This window comes from Vulpes lagopus, chromosome 3 (genome assembly GCF_018345385.1).
Source record: "Vulpes lagopus strain Blue_001 chromosome 3, ASM1834538v1, whole genome shotgun sequence".
NCBI lineage: Eukaryota > Metazoa > Chordata > Mammalia > Carnivora > Canidae > Vulpes > Vulpes lagopus.
The window spans coordinates 146,330,328-146,346,662 of record NC_054826.1 but is presented as its reverse complement, the minus strand read 5'-3'; the positions used below and the strand labels follow the sequence as shown (position 1 = coordinate 146,346,662).

The 16,335-nt window shown below is 39.4% G+C and overlaps 1 protein-coding gene across 1 annotated transcript in view; it reads left to right on the top strand.

Moving 5' to 3' along the window:
• The first annotated feature begins 5,704 nt into the window (after window positions 1-5,704).
• CDC7 (cell division cycle 7) overlaps window positions 5,705-16,335 on the top strand; it is a 28,885-nt gene continuing 18,254 nt past the window's right edge. The window contains exons 1-3 of the mRNA XM_041750844.1: window positions 5,705-5,815; window positions 6,505-6,702; window positions 15,338-15,421. Of these exons, the coding sequence (XP_041606778.1) occupies window positions 6,585-6,702; window positions 15,338-15,421 (202 nt within the window). The 5' untranslated portion in view covers window positions 5,705-5,815; window positions 6,505-6,584. The remainder of the gene's footprint in view (window positions 5,816-6,504; window positions 6,703-15,337; window positions 15,422-16,335) is intronic.

Sequence of the window (16,335 nt, the reverse complement as noted above, 5' to 3'; positions counted from 1 at the left end):
CTCCTCCAGGGGATAGGGCCTACCAATGTGGCTGTCTCCCTCTGAAGGCCCCTTAACCCCCTCCTGATAGCAGTTGCGTAAAATCATTGAAGAGCTTTCTCATGACTTTGAAATTAAAAACTACCTCCAGATTCCCATTTCAGTGGGTTTTGCCTCTGTCTCTTCTAAGTCTCCCAACTCTCTGTTTCCCCTTCTTGATAATCCTTAACTGTCTCCTGTATAAGTGGAGGAAAGAGAACAACCTACTGTTACAGGATTTCTGTTCCTTTAGTGCCCGTGGTTCTGAGTCACACCATTTCCAAGACTGAAGAGGTAGACCAGACGAAGAGTGATAGGCAGCAGAGTTTATTGATAGTATTAAGTGATGGTACAAAACTTGTCAAGAGGGAGAGGATCTGAGAGGGTTGCCACTGGAGTTTCTAAGTTTAAGGATTTTTATAGGCTTGTTGGTGGGCTGTTTTAATCTGATTTTTAATAAAGATTTTATTTATTTGAGAGAGAGAGAGAGATAGGGACAGAGAGCACAAACAGGAGAAGGAGAAGCAGGAACCCTACTGAGCAGGGAGCCTGATGCAGAGCATGATACCAGGACTCTGGGATCATGACCTGAACTGAAGGCAGATGCTTAACCAACTGAGCCACCCAGGCGCCCCTGTTTTGATCTGATTAACCCTCCATGTGCCTGTCACCCAGTCAGGTTTTTGTCATCTACCTATCACAGGGGAAAAGGTGGAGGGTCCTTCCAGGGTGGTGTAAAATCCCTTTAAGGGTGGTTTTCTCTTGGGGCAGGGGGGCCCCTAGTCCCTGCCTCTCTTTCTTCTGACTATCCTTCATTACTACCGAAAACAAACTCTTTCCCTCAGAATATGAGTTTATTTACATAGGATCAAAAGCTTAATACATATACACCGGAAACTAATAACACCATATGTTAACTAACTGGAATTAAAATAAAAACTTAGGGATGCTTGGGTGGTTCAGTGGTTGAGCATCTGCCTTCGGTTCAGGGTGTGTTCCCAGGGTCCTGAGAGCGAGTCCCACATCAGGCTCCCCACAGGGAGCCTGCTTCTCCCTCTGCTTCTCTCTCCGTGTCTCTCATGAATAAATACATAAATCTTTAAAAAATAAATAAATAAAATAAAAACTTAAACTCAGTACATGTTGATGATGACTGCAAAAAGCATTAGTAAAACACTCTGCAGTTAGCATGAATTAAGTGCTATGAAGAATAAAAGACATCCTTAGAAGACAAGGTCCTTTTCCAAAAGATTGCAGTCAGTTCGAACATGAAATGCACCTAAGAGCATGTACTTCAGAGAACATGAACAGAAATCTAACAAAGAACGGAATTATTCAGTAGTAAAGTAGAAAACAAAACACCCCGTGTGAAGTTTACTTGTAAATGGTCCATAAGGAGTTAACCATGAATTAGGAAAGGGACAGATCCTGAGCTGGGATAGCTAGAGAAATGGAATCTTCACTAACTTTGGAGGATACATAGATACAAACAGAAGACACACACACACTCCTGAAGAGGCTGAAAAAACATGCAGTGAAGGAAAAATAGTGAAGGCACTGGTCTGACTCTACATAGTTACATAGGGTTACACAGTTAACAATATCCTTAAGTAACAACTATTAATTCACCCCACAAGTCAACAATTGTTAAGTGTTTATTTAATAATTAAATATCAGTTATATGCCCATTTGTATTATTAATCTGAATTTTATAATTAAATTCAACAATCATTAAATCAATCCATCTTCTGCTTGCTCCTGGAGATAAATATGCAACTAGCAATTTGAAACTTAAACTCTTAAATAAATAAATAAATAAATAAACAAACCTAAACTCGAGGGGCTCATGGATAACTCAGTCATTTAAACATCTGATTCTTGATTTTGACTCAGGTTATGATCTCAGGGCTGTGAAATCAAGCCCTGCATCAGACTGTGCTGGGTGTGGACCCTGCCTAAGATTCCCTCTTCCTCTGCCTCTGCCCCTCCTACCCTACTCTCTGCCTTGCTCCCTCTCCAAAAAAAATTTTTAAAATAATAAAACCTAAACGCTAATTGTTTATTAATTCCATAGCCATTTATTATTCCTCTACCTTGTGGGCAGCACTGGGAATAGGACATAGGGAAAGAGGAAAAAAATACCGACTATAAATTAAATGAGCTAACATAGGCTTACTAGGCTAGCACTTTACATGTCTTATCTTACTTTATCTAAGTCAATCCCTCCAGCAAAACAAACAAGCATTTTGTGCATTTTACATTTTTGAAATAGAGACTGAGTACCAGAGACATCGAGTAACTCATGTAAACTACACAGCTAGTATACAGCTTATAAACAATTTGAGACAAAAGATATAGTCATTCAAATAAGTAGTTACTGTGTACTCAGTGTAAAGGATACAAAGGGGAGGATAAAGACTATAGAAGTAATTATATGATTAATGAGAGGAAATAACTTTGGCAAGGATTATGATAACAAGCTTTACAGATTAATGTGACCAAATCTAAACTAGTGGTTTTCACCCTGTTGCACATTGGAAACCAATGGGGGAGCTTTAAAAGAATCTGATGTTTGGATCCTATGCCCAGAAATTCTGATGTAATTGATCTCGGGTATAGTCTGGGCTTTAGAATTTTAACAGCACGGATTCTAATGTGCAGGTAAGGTTGAGACTCTGTGTTCTAGAACAGTGCTTCGAGGCTTTAGAGATCATACAAATAACCTAGCGAGGCTCTTTTACTGAAGATTCTGATTCAGAAGGTCTGTGGTAGGGCCCAGATTCTTCATTTCTTTCCTATGCCTATGTGCTGAAATGGCAGCATGCATAAAGTACTAATGGAACCGAGAGGAAGGGGTGTTACTAATTGCTTGGGGACAATGTGGATTAGGCAAAATAACTGATATCTCCCTGGCCTTAGCATGGGTTTTGGACTAGGACAATACAATCTTTTCACACCATAACAGATCTTTTTTTTTTTTTTCCCTCCAGCAAAGTTAACTACCCTCTTGAATGCAATAGCATTCTCTGAAATCCCAGTTTTCACGACTCCATGCATCATCAGCTAGTTCTGTCCTTTTAACACAACCTCATAATTCAATTATACCAATTCTTAGATTACAGAGAGAGTTCCAATCCATAGTTCCCAGCACTTTTAATCTATATATCAATCTGTCAATCTATATATCAGTATCTATCACCTTCCTATAACCTTTTCTTCTTGCCTTCCAAAGATTCCATGACACATCATTAGCAATCACTTCCTTGTAAACACCCTCACTTGCTCCTCTATGGTATTCATCCTCAAAAAAATCCAACCATTCTTTTCCATATCTGCTTTCTCTCAATTGAATGTTCATTGAGAAAATCATACCACCATGCCAATCTGGACTCACTTTAAATTGAAAATAGGCACTCAGTCCTGCTGACAATATCACAATCTTTCCACAGTTCACCTTTTCACTTCAAAATATATCTCTGGTCTTCTCATTCCTCCCTCTTCTTACCCCCTTTTTGCCTTACTCTTAGCTGAAGACCTCATCTCATTTTATTAAAAAAATGTATGTCATCTAATAGGAACTACTTTATTCTCCCACCCATATACAAACATCTGCATCTGAATTCATCTTCTGCTTTTTCCTTCTTGTTAAAATGATGGAAATCTATGTAATTTTCAAAGGCCCACTTATGCTTTGGATCAATTCCTTCATTCTCCCCTATAATTCCATTCCTGTAGGTATTTTCTTTTTTCTCTAACATCAACAATTTCTGTACTACATCACCCCTACCACTATCACTTATCTGCCAACACAACAACATTAACAAAAAGCTTCCCTTGGTCTGCTTAACCCACTCACCATCCTATTTCTCTGATCTTCATCCCCCACCCTTGCCCCGCCAGAATAACTCCAAGAAACCAACCAAAGAAACAAAACCTGAAGCCATGTCCACACTTGTTCATCTTTTGTTCTTCAGTCTTCCTACCTCACTACACCTTGAAACTATTCTTGCCAGAAACTAATGATTGCCATATTGCCAAATCCATTGATCATTTCTGTGTCCTCACCACTTCCATGCAGCATTTGCTATAGTTGACCACTTCCTTTCACTTATAAAACTTCCTTCTCTTGACTTCTATGACATCAACTTCTTACCTCACAGGTTGTTCCTTCTCAGTCTCTTGCTGGCTCTTCATCCTCTGTCCAATTTTGAAATGTTGGAGCTTCTCATAGCTCAATTCTCAGTCTACAGTCTGCTTAGGTAATCTCATGGAATCCCAAGGCTTTAGGTTTCATGTATAAATTCATAACTGCCAATTTTATGTCTCCAGCCTAGAATCAGACCAATATATCCATCTGTTTACTTGGCATTATCATTTGTATAATCGGTCTCTCAGACTTGATTATTGTCAATGCCACTGACCAAAGACCACTGGGAATAAAACTATTGTTGAGCAAGGTGGGTTTATTGTTTTAGTAGGTGAGAATATACACCATGGAGAACCTTGGGCGTTTCAGTAAAAGGGCGTTAGAAATTTGGACTTGTTATATGACTAGGGAAAGATTCAAGGGAAAGGGGCTTTGATTTGGATTGGAACCTACAGGGAAGCAGGAGTAATTTTATAGCTATACTTTAATAAGTATTATCTAGAAGGACTCAGTATTATCTATTGGGCTGAGGCTAAGACTATAATTGGAAAAAAAAAAAAAAAGCAGCAGTCACTCTTATTAGCCAGGATAGGAAAATGTTTGCTCATTTTGTGGCTCAGACAATATTTATGTTTTTTTATTTTTGTCTTGATTTATCATGGTCATAGAGTGGCTTTGTCTGATGTTGATGTTCTGTGAATTTACACCTTCCCTTATCACTTCCCCCAACATACCAAGTTCATTGCTACCTCTGCACCTTCTCTATCCTTTGCCTGGTAGTCTCTTTCCCTATTGGTCCCATCATGGTACCTCCTTTCTAGTCACTAACACATCCTTCTACTTTATTTCCTTCAGAACACTCAGCAATATCTGGAAGAAATTTGTTCATTTGTTCATTTCTCTGTTGTTGCCTCCTTACTGGACTTTTGCTTCCCAAGGGGATGGTGTTTTTCTGTGGTGTTCACGGGTGCAAGGCAACCCCATCCTCTAGAAATCCGCCTTACAGCCCAGGGGGGCTCGATAAACCTACACTGACTGAACGAATGTTTGAACGTCGCTGGGCTCATTTCTGCAACAGTCATACACAACCAGCAATTGCATTTTTTGTTTTAATGAAGTAGGGCATTCCACAAAAAGAAGTGAGAAGCATGGGGTCAGGAAAGTGACCACCTTTAATTCATAGTATGTGCCCAGCATCTAGTGTGACCACGGTAGGTCAGGATCTGCTCTTTTCTAGAACCTGAGGGTCTGCTGTCTCTGAATTACCTTTCCTGAAAATAGTGCTGGACCCTTAACCGTACGGTCCACCTTTTTCTTTCTTTCTTTCTTTTTTTTTTTTAAGCAAAGAAATTTTTTTTTAAAGCAAAGATTTTTTTTTTTTTTTTTAAAGCAAAGAATTATTCCCGGGCTTTATTTCCGTAAACGCTCGGCCAGCCAACCACCGCCTAGGGGAAGAAACCCAACCCCCTTGCGCAAGCGCCCGGCCGGCGATTCCGCGACTCGGAGCGCTTTACAGTGCGCATGAGCAACTCGAAGCGGCGAGGCGGGAAGTGCTGCGCAGGCGCGTTTGGCCGACTCGCTAGGTGTGGAGCTCTTGGAGGCGGCGACCCAGGCATCTGGGGAGCCACAGAAGTCATATTCCCTGAAACTGTGAGTTTCCGACGGTTTGTCCCATGGCGCGGGATTGTGAGGGATTAGAAACGAATTCTGGATCGTGACTTGGGTGTTATAGCCGCGCAGTAAGCCCACCCCGCGCCTTCGGACCCCGCAGACCCGCGGCGGGAAAGGCGTGCGCCTGCGCGCTAAGCACCCCGGCGGCTCTCGGGTCTGAGGGGGGAGGTCGTTCCGGGCTGAGCTCGCGGCCCGCCCTCCCCGGAGGAGCCCATTCATTCCCTCTTCTCTTTCTTTGCTCGGCGCTCGCGGCCAGAGTCGGATCAGTTCTCCATCGGCTTGCATGGGCCCTCCCACGGGCCTCCTGGCGCTCCCTTTGAGGAGTCAGAACGATTTCCCCCTTCAGCCCTCTCCCCGGGGTCAAGCCTCTCCCCCCACCAGGCCTCGCCCGCCCCGGGCTCTGCCGCCTCCGTTCCCCCCAGCACCTGCCCCCTGCCGCCAGCCGCCGCCGAGGAGGCTCCCCTGACTAGGACAGTTCCCCCTCGTCCCCCTGCCTGTGTTTCTGGAAGGTGAAAATGAAGCAAATGGAATCCTTAGAAATAGCCCACGGGTTTCCCACCTTTGGGGACTTACACATATGGTGCGCTTTTAAACGTTTGCCCCTTGGGGGACAGTGGCATCTTTTAGTGCCTGGTTCAATAGTGATTTAAACTTCTCGTGTTCTCCAGTATTCTAATTTTCGCAGCTGCTTTGCTCCCCCTGTGGACATGAGCCCTTGGCTGGCATTTTGCATCCCAGTTGTTTTGTGATGGAGGCGTCTTTGGGGATTCACATGGATGATCCAATGGCTTTTTCTCCCCGGCGTCGTGACCAGGTTCAGGTGGATGGCTCGTTAAAAAAACATGAGCAGAATGTTAAACTACCAGGTAGGTGTTTAATTCCAAGGACGTGCAGGCTACAGTTCTGTGATCTTGATTATTTTTCCTTAAAAAGGAACTTCCTGAATGGTAAAGTGAGTTGTATGTTTATATGGGAATATTTTTTTACAAATCAGTAAAGCAGGGGGATCCCTGGGTGGCTCGGCGGTTCAGCGCCTGCCTGTGGCCCAGAGCGTGATCCTGGAGACCCGGAATTGGGTCCACGTCGGGCTCCCTGCATGGAGCCTGCTTCTCCCTCTGCCTGTGTCTCTGCCTCTCTGTCTGTGTGTGTGTGTGTTTCTCATGAATAAATAAATAAAATCTTCAAAAAAAATTAATAAAGCATCCTGAGATCTAGATTTAGGATTGGAGTGCATTTTAGGATTACAGTCCATCCATGTCCTTTTACAGATGATGTTGCTAAGGTCTAAATATTGGTGGTTATCCAAGAACACAATTGTTGATGCCCAAACTAAAATTTCTTTTCTCCTAGACCTGTGTTCTTATCTCTACACACTGTATAGCATTAAACTTGGATTTAGAAGTCAACGTTGGAGGGGTTTTCACTTAAAATATTGAAAAGCAGAATTCACTGACAAAAATAAATGGTTGTAGCAATAGTAAAGCACTGTATCTCAGTGTAACATCCTGAAGTGTTGTTTGACCCTAACCAAGACCCTGAAGTGAGAAGGAGAGGTGCAAATGAGACCTGATCTTGTACACTAAAATACCCACCTTCATTCCTGCTCTAGGAGTGTTTGGGACATAACAGGCATTTAATAAATATTCCTTAAATAGTGGAGTTCCAGTTGACCTTTTTTTTCCCCCTTAAAAGATAGCTAAATATTCTTTTCCATCTTTGTTTTAAACATATTTAGTGCTTGCCCAAAAGATACTACTTTTGACCTTCTATCCATGACATATATTTACCCAAAATAGATTTTAACAACACCCTGGAAAAATGACATTACATGCTTTTGCTTCTTGACTAAAACTAAACTATTCTTTGGTATCAAAATGAGTACCCTTTCTGATGTTCCTATTTTTGGTAATGAAAGCTGCTATTATTCCACTTACCTATGCTTAAAACTTTAGAGATGTCTTAGATTTGTTTTTTGTTGTTTTGGTTTTTAAAGATTTTATTTATTTATTTATTTATTTATTTATTCATTCATTCATTCATTCATTCATGAAAGACACACACAGAGAGAGAGAGAGAGGCAGAGACACAGGCAGAGGGAGAAGCAGGCTCCATGCAGGGAGCCTGACATGCTGGGACTCCATCCCAGAACCCCAGGATCACGCCCTGGGCTGAAGGTGGCGCTAAACCGCTGAGCCACCCGGGCTGCCCTTTCACTTAGAATTGTAATTTTCCCCATATCCAGTTACCCAGCTTTATCTTTTTCCTTTTTTTTTTTTTAATATGTTTGGCATTGCTTCTTTCCATTTCCACTTCCACTACAGTCATTCATTCCCTTACACTTTGCTCCTGAATTGCAATGAAGTTTCATATCTAAACTACCTGCTTTCACTTCTTTTTCATCCTACAGTTCATCTGGTACACTGCTACTAGAACAATCTTAAAATGCTAAAGTTTTGTGGCTTTTATGTAACAGTTTTGAACCTTATAGGCAGTATCTTTGATAATTCATAAAACATCCTGAAATTTTAGTCATAACTTTTTTTAATGACTCTTGGTAAAAGCTAAGGTTATATCAAAAAATAGCTTTAGTCAGGAGTAAAGCTGATGAAATCCAGGCCCATAACTGTTTTATGATCTAATATGATTTACTTTCCCTTGATGGAATAACTTTTGAATGGTGGGAACTTTTTATACATCTTTATATTCCCAGAACCTAATAGTGTGTTGCACATAGTAGGTGCTTGAGAATACTTGAATGAGTGGTTTAATGCAAGGATTTTTTCTTTTTTTAAGATTTTATTTATTCATTCATGAGAGAGAGAGAGAGGCAGAGACACAGGCAGAGGAAGAAGCAAGCTCCACGCTGAGAGCCCGATGCTGGACTCGATCCGGGTCTCTAGGATCAGGCCCTGGGCTGAAGGCAGGCGCTAAACCGCTGAGCCACCCAGGCTGCCCTAATGCAAGGATTTAAGTAAAATATTTAGTGTAATGGATGAATAATGATCTTTTATTTTGGGAGATTTGTCAACTTTGTATAGCTTTTTTTGATAAAAATTATACTTAAAATTTAGAAATGATAGAAAACCAAAATAAGGAAATAGTATCTCGCTATACAAATATTGTCACTGTTACATTTTGTTACAGTCCTTTAGTCTTCCTTTCATACAGCGGTACATAAAAAAAAAAAAAATTAGTATTGTAACCAATTTATTCCTAATCCTTATTAGCAGTATATAACCTGAACACTTCCTATATATTTAAATAATCTACAGGTTGATTTAAGTTGACTGCCTAATGTTTCATTGCATAGTATGCTATTATTTAATTACCTTTTTTGTTGAACTTTTGTATTTTCCATTTTTTCCTATTAAGAAAAATGCTCCAACAAACGAAGTACTGGGCATGGTATTAAATGTTTATGTTCCTCTGTATTGTTGAACTATACCATAAGGCATGCATTTGGTGTGTTATATGGATGCTCTTAGCTCATACTACTGAAGTGGGTTATAGGTGCCATATGATATGCCTGGGACAGATCCAGTTTATGCTTATTGTCACACTGTCATTATTATTAGTGCCCCATTTTCACTCTCAAAGAGTGCCTCAATTTGGACTAAATTATATGATCTTCCTAGTTTAAGGAATGTAAGTCAGGCAGTACATGAAGCTCCAGAATAAGCATCACATATGTTCCTAGAATGTCCGTTTTACTCCTTGGTAATTGAAAACATTTCATTTATATGATGAATATTAAATGTTTATTATGTGCAATTACTTCTCTAGGTACTGGGATAAATCAGTGCATACAACAGAAAAAAACCATTGCCCTCAGTCTAAGGGAAAGATAGACAATAAAAGAAATAGTATGTTCAAAAGTAGTTAGTACTGTGAAGAAAATATAGCAGGGAAGTGGAGATAGGAAGTGTTAGAGGAGGACATTGTGATTTTTAATAAGTGTAATTGGTCACAGAAGACTTCACATTTGACCTAAGACTTTAAGATGGTAGAGAGCTATGTAGGGGAAAGCATTCCAGGCAGAGGAAACAGCAAGGGAGAAGGCCCTCAGATGGGAGTGTGCCGAGCATTTAGGAATAGCAAGGCGGTCCTTGTGACTAGAAGCTGGAGGGTGATGGGAGTGATGACAGAGAGGTGTGAGGAGAAGAGGTAGTTCCTTAGCTTTTATATGAAGCAAGTTATTAAGCTCCTATGGGTTGAGCAAAATAGTGATACGATGATGTACCTCTCACAGGATTACTCTGGCTGTGTTACAAATAGATGACACAGGCCAGCAATGATGAAAACAGGGAGTATAAGGAGGCTCTTGCTGTATTAAGGCCATTTGGGTATATTATGTAGCAGGAAAAAAATTTTTACTTAAAATTTCAAAGCAGAAGCCTAGACCTTTATGTTTAAAATATAGGCATTTAGGGCAGCCTCGGTGGCTCAGCGGTTTAGTGCCTGCCTTCAGCCCAGGGTGTGATCCTGGAGATCCAGGATCGAGTCCCATGTCAGGCTCCCTGCATGGAGCCTGCTTCTCCCTCTGCCTGTGTCTCTGCCTTCTCTCTCTCTTGCTCTCTCTCTCTCTCTGTGTCTGTCATGAATAAATAAATAAAATCTTTTTAAAAAATAGGCATTTAAATAATTTTTTGGCTTATAGACTTTTCAGGCTCTTGCCCTAATCCTCAGAGGATATATTCATTCATCTCTGTCTTCATTAGTATTTTCCATCGTTTAACATTAATGCTCTCTTCTGCCGTTTACTCTCATCTCCATTTCAGAATTGAGGATTTTGCCTTCAGTTTGGTTGTCAGAAAGTTTTACTGTTGTTTAAAAATGTCAAAGTTGTGACTGGAAATTAATACAAACATATTTTGGGTTTTATAAAGATAGGTAAGTACACAGCAGGTTAGTAGTGAGTGATTTGAAAGCACATCGAGCTACATAGTCATTCACATGACTTGTGCATTACAGTAGTTCTTTATTACATAAAATCTCTCTCTGGTGATTTCTAGTAGTTAACTAGCATCTCTACCACTGACTGCCAGCTCATGCTACTACAGAAGGAAGTTCCAAAATACGGAACTCAGTAGACTTGGAAGTAAAGTTCGTTTAATATGACCCTTTTGTTTGCAGGTTAAGAAACTGCAACTGGACATTAATGTGGTTTAGTGATAACCATTGAATCTAGGCTTTCTTCTTCTATATCAACATTCCAATAGTACTTTTTGTGATAATGAAAATGTCTCTTTGTTGTCACCTCTGGCTAGTGTGACTGAGGAACTTTTTAATTTTTTTAAAATTTTAACTGAAATTTAAATAGTCACATGAAAATAGTAGACACACAACTCTTTATCATAGTACTACAAAGCTTTTGGTATTGATCATATATACACATACGATAGAACATGCACACAAACTTTATTAGTTTGATATGTTTAGTAATAAAAAGACTACAAACAGGCTTAACATATTTCATCATATACAAATATCATTGATTGTTAGATATACCATTTTATGTACTATGCAAAAATGCTAAAAAAAGAAATGCCACCAGTTATAACACAATGCTTTCTTATCACTTAGAATTTTTTATTTTATACTTTTTGAAAGAGTTCTTTTAGATCTAATTGAATAATTCTTAAATTATTAATTAAATTACATTAAAAGGGGGATCCCTGGGTGGCGCAGCGGTTTGGTGCCTGCCTTTGGTCCAGGGCGCGATCCTGGAGACCCGGGACCGAATCCCACGTCGGGCTCCCGGTGCTTGGAGCCTGCTTCTCCCTCTGCCTGTGTCTCTGCCTCTCTCTCTCTCTGTGTGACTATCATAAATTAAAAAAAAAAATTACATTAAAAGGAATTAAAATTAAAAAGGAATACGAATATTTCACATCTTTCTCTCCTGAGTCAATTTTTGTACTCCAGACTTTTTTTTTTTTTTTTAAGATTTTATTTATTTATTCATTCATGAGAGACACGGAGAGAGAGAGAGGGAGGCAGAGACACAGGCAGAGGGAGAAGCAGGCTCCATTCAGGGAGCCTGACGTGGGACTTGATCCCGGGACTCCAGGATCACGCCCTGAGCCGAAGGCAGGTGCTAAACCGCTGAGCCACCCAGGGATCCCCTGTACTCAGACTCTTTGATACCCTATTTCCCCCCCCCCTCACAATATTGTTCTCTATACATTAGTGATGCAGAATTTCTTTGAAGTTTATCTTTTTAGAGCCTTTTTTTTTTTTTTTTAAAGATTTACTTATTTATTTATTCATGAGAGAGAGAGAGAGAGAGAGGCAGAGGGAGAGGGAGAGGCAGAGGGAAAAGCAGAGGGAGAGGGAGAGGCAGAGGGAAAAGCAGAGGGAGAAGCAGGCTCCATGCAGGAATCCCATCGTGGGACTTGATCCCGGGTCTCCAGGATCACGCCCTGGGCTGAAGGCGGCGCTAAACCGCTGAGCCACCTGGGCTTCCCTTTTAGAGTCATTCTTAATGGGAGCTCAATTACATGGAGCTAACCTATGTTTGATTTCTCCTTCACTACCTTTACCATGTCTCCCTAAAACCATTTGCTCATAAGGGTTAAATGTGAATGCTCCTTTGTGATTTCTTGGATTTCTTTAAGGTACTAATACCTGTTCTGTAAGTTTTGATGCTGGCCAACAATAATTGTAGGTTGCATCCCAATTTCAGATTTTTTAAAATGTGTTTCAGAATCAAGGAAGTGTAATACAAAATTGAACATATTTTACCCTGTGACACTGGAATTTGAAACTGGTTGGAATTGACACTCATTAGGAAAGATTGCAATTGACTGTGGTGACTGTGACTGCTAGAAAGCTGGCTTTTCCCCCAGGCCTTGGTTTTGGTTTTTAGAGTGAAGTAGTGTGGTAGCTGGTAAGTGGTTGCTACTGTCTTTGGCTTCACTCTTTTGTAACTTCTAAACTTTTGGGGTTTTTTTCCCTACAGCTCTCTCTCAGGGCCCGAAATGATAGTAATAATTTATTCATTGAACAAACATGGCAGGCACTGTTCTAACTAGGAGCTGAATGTACGGTGGTAAATTATATAAACAGAGACTGTACTGGTGGAGCTTATATTCTGGTGGGAGGAGGCAGAGAGCAAACAAACAGGATGATTTTATAGTGGATAAGCACTCCAAAGACAATGAGTAGGGTAATATGAGTAATGAGAGGAATGGTATTTTAATTAGGGTGTCAGAGAAGACTGACCATTGAGCCAGCCACATGAAACTATTTGGGAAAAAAATTTCAAGTAGAGGGAATAATAAAAGCAAAAGTGCTGAAGAAATAACAATAACTACAACAATAAGAATTACCACTGTCTTTTATTTAATATTTACTATGTGCTAGGCATTGTGTTAAAAGCTTCTCTTGGGTATATTATTTCATTTAATCCTCACAGTATGTCAGTGGCATGGGTATAGTTATTGCCCCTTCGCTGTACATGAAGAGACTAAGGCTCAAAGCAGTAAGTTGTGTGCTGCCTGTTAAATATTGGAGCCAGGATTTTAATTTAAGCCTCCTATCTCCCAGACTGATAACAAAGTACTGTTATATTCTTGCCTCTGGTATTGAATGAAACTCATGAAGCTTCTCCAGTTCCCCTGTGAAGTAGATGGTAAAGTTAGTTCTTCCCATGCTTAGATGGATTGAAAGAATACTGGACTAGCTCTTCTTGGCCTGTTATTTAGTTCCAGTTTTTTTTTTTTTTTAATTCATTTGAGAGCCAGCACACACACAAGAGCAAGTAGCGGGGAAGATCAGAGGGAGAGGTAGAAGCAAGACTCCCTGCTGAGCAGGGAGCCTAGTGATGTAGGTGGGGCTTGATCCCAGGACCCCAGGATCATGACCTGAGCTGAAGGCAGACACTTAACCAACTGAGCTACCCAGGCACCTCTAGTTTCCAGGTCTTAATGTTGTATTTCCTCCCTTCAAATTCATCCTCTACTTATTTTTCTGCTTAAAAGTTTTCCATAGCTTTCACTTGCATTCTCTGTCTTTCCCTTCTTCAGCCACATTGAATTTCATTACTTCCTCACCTGCCTCTCCCCAGAAAATAATCCATGTCTTTTTCCTTTTGTATGTCTTTGCAGACATAGTTCTTTATTCCTAAAATACCTCATCACTTTTTCTACTTGGTGCTTCACAACACAGCTTAACTGTTACCTGAAGCTTCCTGGTACCTTCAGATGTGTTTGTTCCCCTCCCCCTCCTGCTATCTAGTAATATGTGCATTGCCTGTATTACTACAATTACTGTTTTGTATTCAGAGTGAGGTTAATCTGTTTTTTTTCAATTAGACTAAGCTCTAAGAGAACAGGGCTGCACCAAATTTGTTTTTTTTTTTTTTTAACTTACCCATCACTGAGCATTTTTAAAATACAGTGTTTATTAAATGGACAAATGATTTCACTTCCCTGAATAGGGTTTTCTTATCTGAAAATCAGGATAATTTCTGTTCTGCCATTACCTCAGTGCTGTTGTGAAGATCTGAAAAGATAATACAGGTGAAAGCGATTTGATAGCGTCTTAAACCATTAAATATACTATTCAGATTATTATAACTTAAAAAGTAGCTGATGATTGGTTTAGATGTTGTAATAAAATCTGATGGCTTTTAAATATGTAGCTTTCTTTTTATATCCAGTAGTTTATCACACCTGGTTTTACTGCCTCTCCTTATTTTTAAACATGTATATTTTTGTGGAGAGCTTATATTTATTTAAAAGAAATTTATCATTTGCTCTCAAGGATAGAGGATACTATTGATAACTGGGACAATTCTTTAAAAATATTTCTAACATTCCTGAGAGTTTGGTAGACTTTTCTCTCTGAAGGTATACCATGACTATTCAATATATAAAACTTTCCCAAGCTTTTAAGATTTTGTGTCTTTGGGAGAGAGAAATATTTTCAAAAAGATTAGCATTGTGTCCTTGTCATGCCATCTAGTGATCGCAGGACAAATTGTTTAGTTATTTTTTAAATTTAGCTTCTTTATTGTGTTGTATTCTATACAACGGCAGTGTATCTGTTAGTATGTAATTCCAGAGTAATAAAAATTCGATGTGTGTTATTCTAGGACTTACCAGTTTTACCTGTTTGTTCAAGAAGGTATGTGTGTTATAGCAATCTAACAGGGTTTTAAATATTTTTACCGGGATCCCTGGGGGGCGCAGTGGTTTTGGCGCCTGCCTTTGGCCCAGGGCGCGATCTTGGAGACCTGGGATCGAGTCCCACGTCGGGCTCCTGGTGCATGGAGCCTGCTTCTCCCTCTGCCTGTGTCTCTGCCTCTCTCTCTGTGTGTGACTATCATAAATAAATAAAGAAAAAAAAGCTTAAAAAAAACCAAATATTTTTACCATGATTTTAAGATTATAGCTATGTTTTAATTCGTAATTTACTCTTGTTTTAGAATTTATTTCATTGAGTTTATTTTAAAGTATAAAATACACTCATTAATTATAACTATAAATTCTTCCTTGATAGGTGTTAAAAAAGATATCGAGAAGCTTTATGAAGCTGTACCACAGCTTGGTAATCTGTTTAAGATTAAGGACAAAATTGGAGAAGGTAACTTAGAGATCTACTTTATTTATAAGTTTCTTTTCCTTTGTATAATCTTGATTTTCATTACTATTTCCTATTGAAAAGTATATCCTTTTAAAAATATTAAGAACATGGTCATATTACTAATTATGATATCAGGTTTTCTTTTTCCCTGGAAAGAATGAAAGAATAAGTATTTACAGTAAAATGAACAGTCCTGTTTTCATCTTTATGCTGTTATACTATTAAAAGTATTGGTATACTAATATATCATTAATGATAATTATTAAAAATGAAAATTTCTAAATGCATATGGGAGAGTTTGATCAAGGGAAAACACCTTTTCCTTTCTCCATTAGTCAGATAGAACTGTATGCTGAAACATTTATGAAACTTAAGGTGGCAAAATGATGAAAATAAAGTGGTACAATATTTATAAGAGAGTATTGGGGCACCTAGGTGGGTCAGTTGGTTAAACGTTTGCCTCTTGGTTTTGGCTTAGGTCATGATCTCAGGGTCATGGGATTGAGCTCTGCACTGGGCCCCTGGGTCTGTGGGGAGTCTGCTTGAGATTATCTTCCCCCTACCCTCTACCCTCGCCAATAAGTAAGTTAAAAAAAAAAAAGAAAAAAAGATGGTCAGTATTAAAATAAATGTCATTAAGAGACTGGCAGTCTTGTTGGCTGAATGAAGGGTGAATTTATGAAGTCAATAAGAAGGTAAAAGATAATAGAAGTTTTTGATGGCTATGTTGGGAAATGCCTAATTAAAAACCAAAAAACCTTCCAATTACTTCATTGCTTTTCACAATGAAAAGTATCAGATAAGAAAAGCCTAGGTCATTGGGAGCAGAAGAATTAGAAGATGAGATGATTTGGGATGCAAGAAGTAGTTCTTTACATCTTCTCCTTACCTTTTTTGAACACTAACTTAGTGTT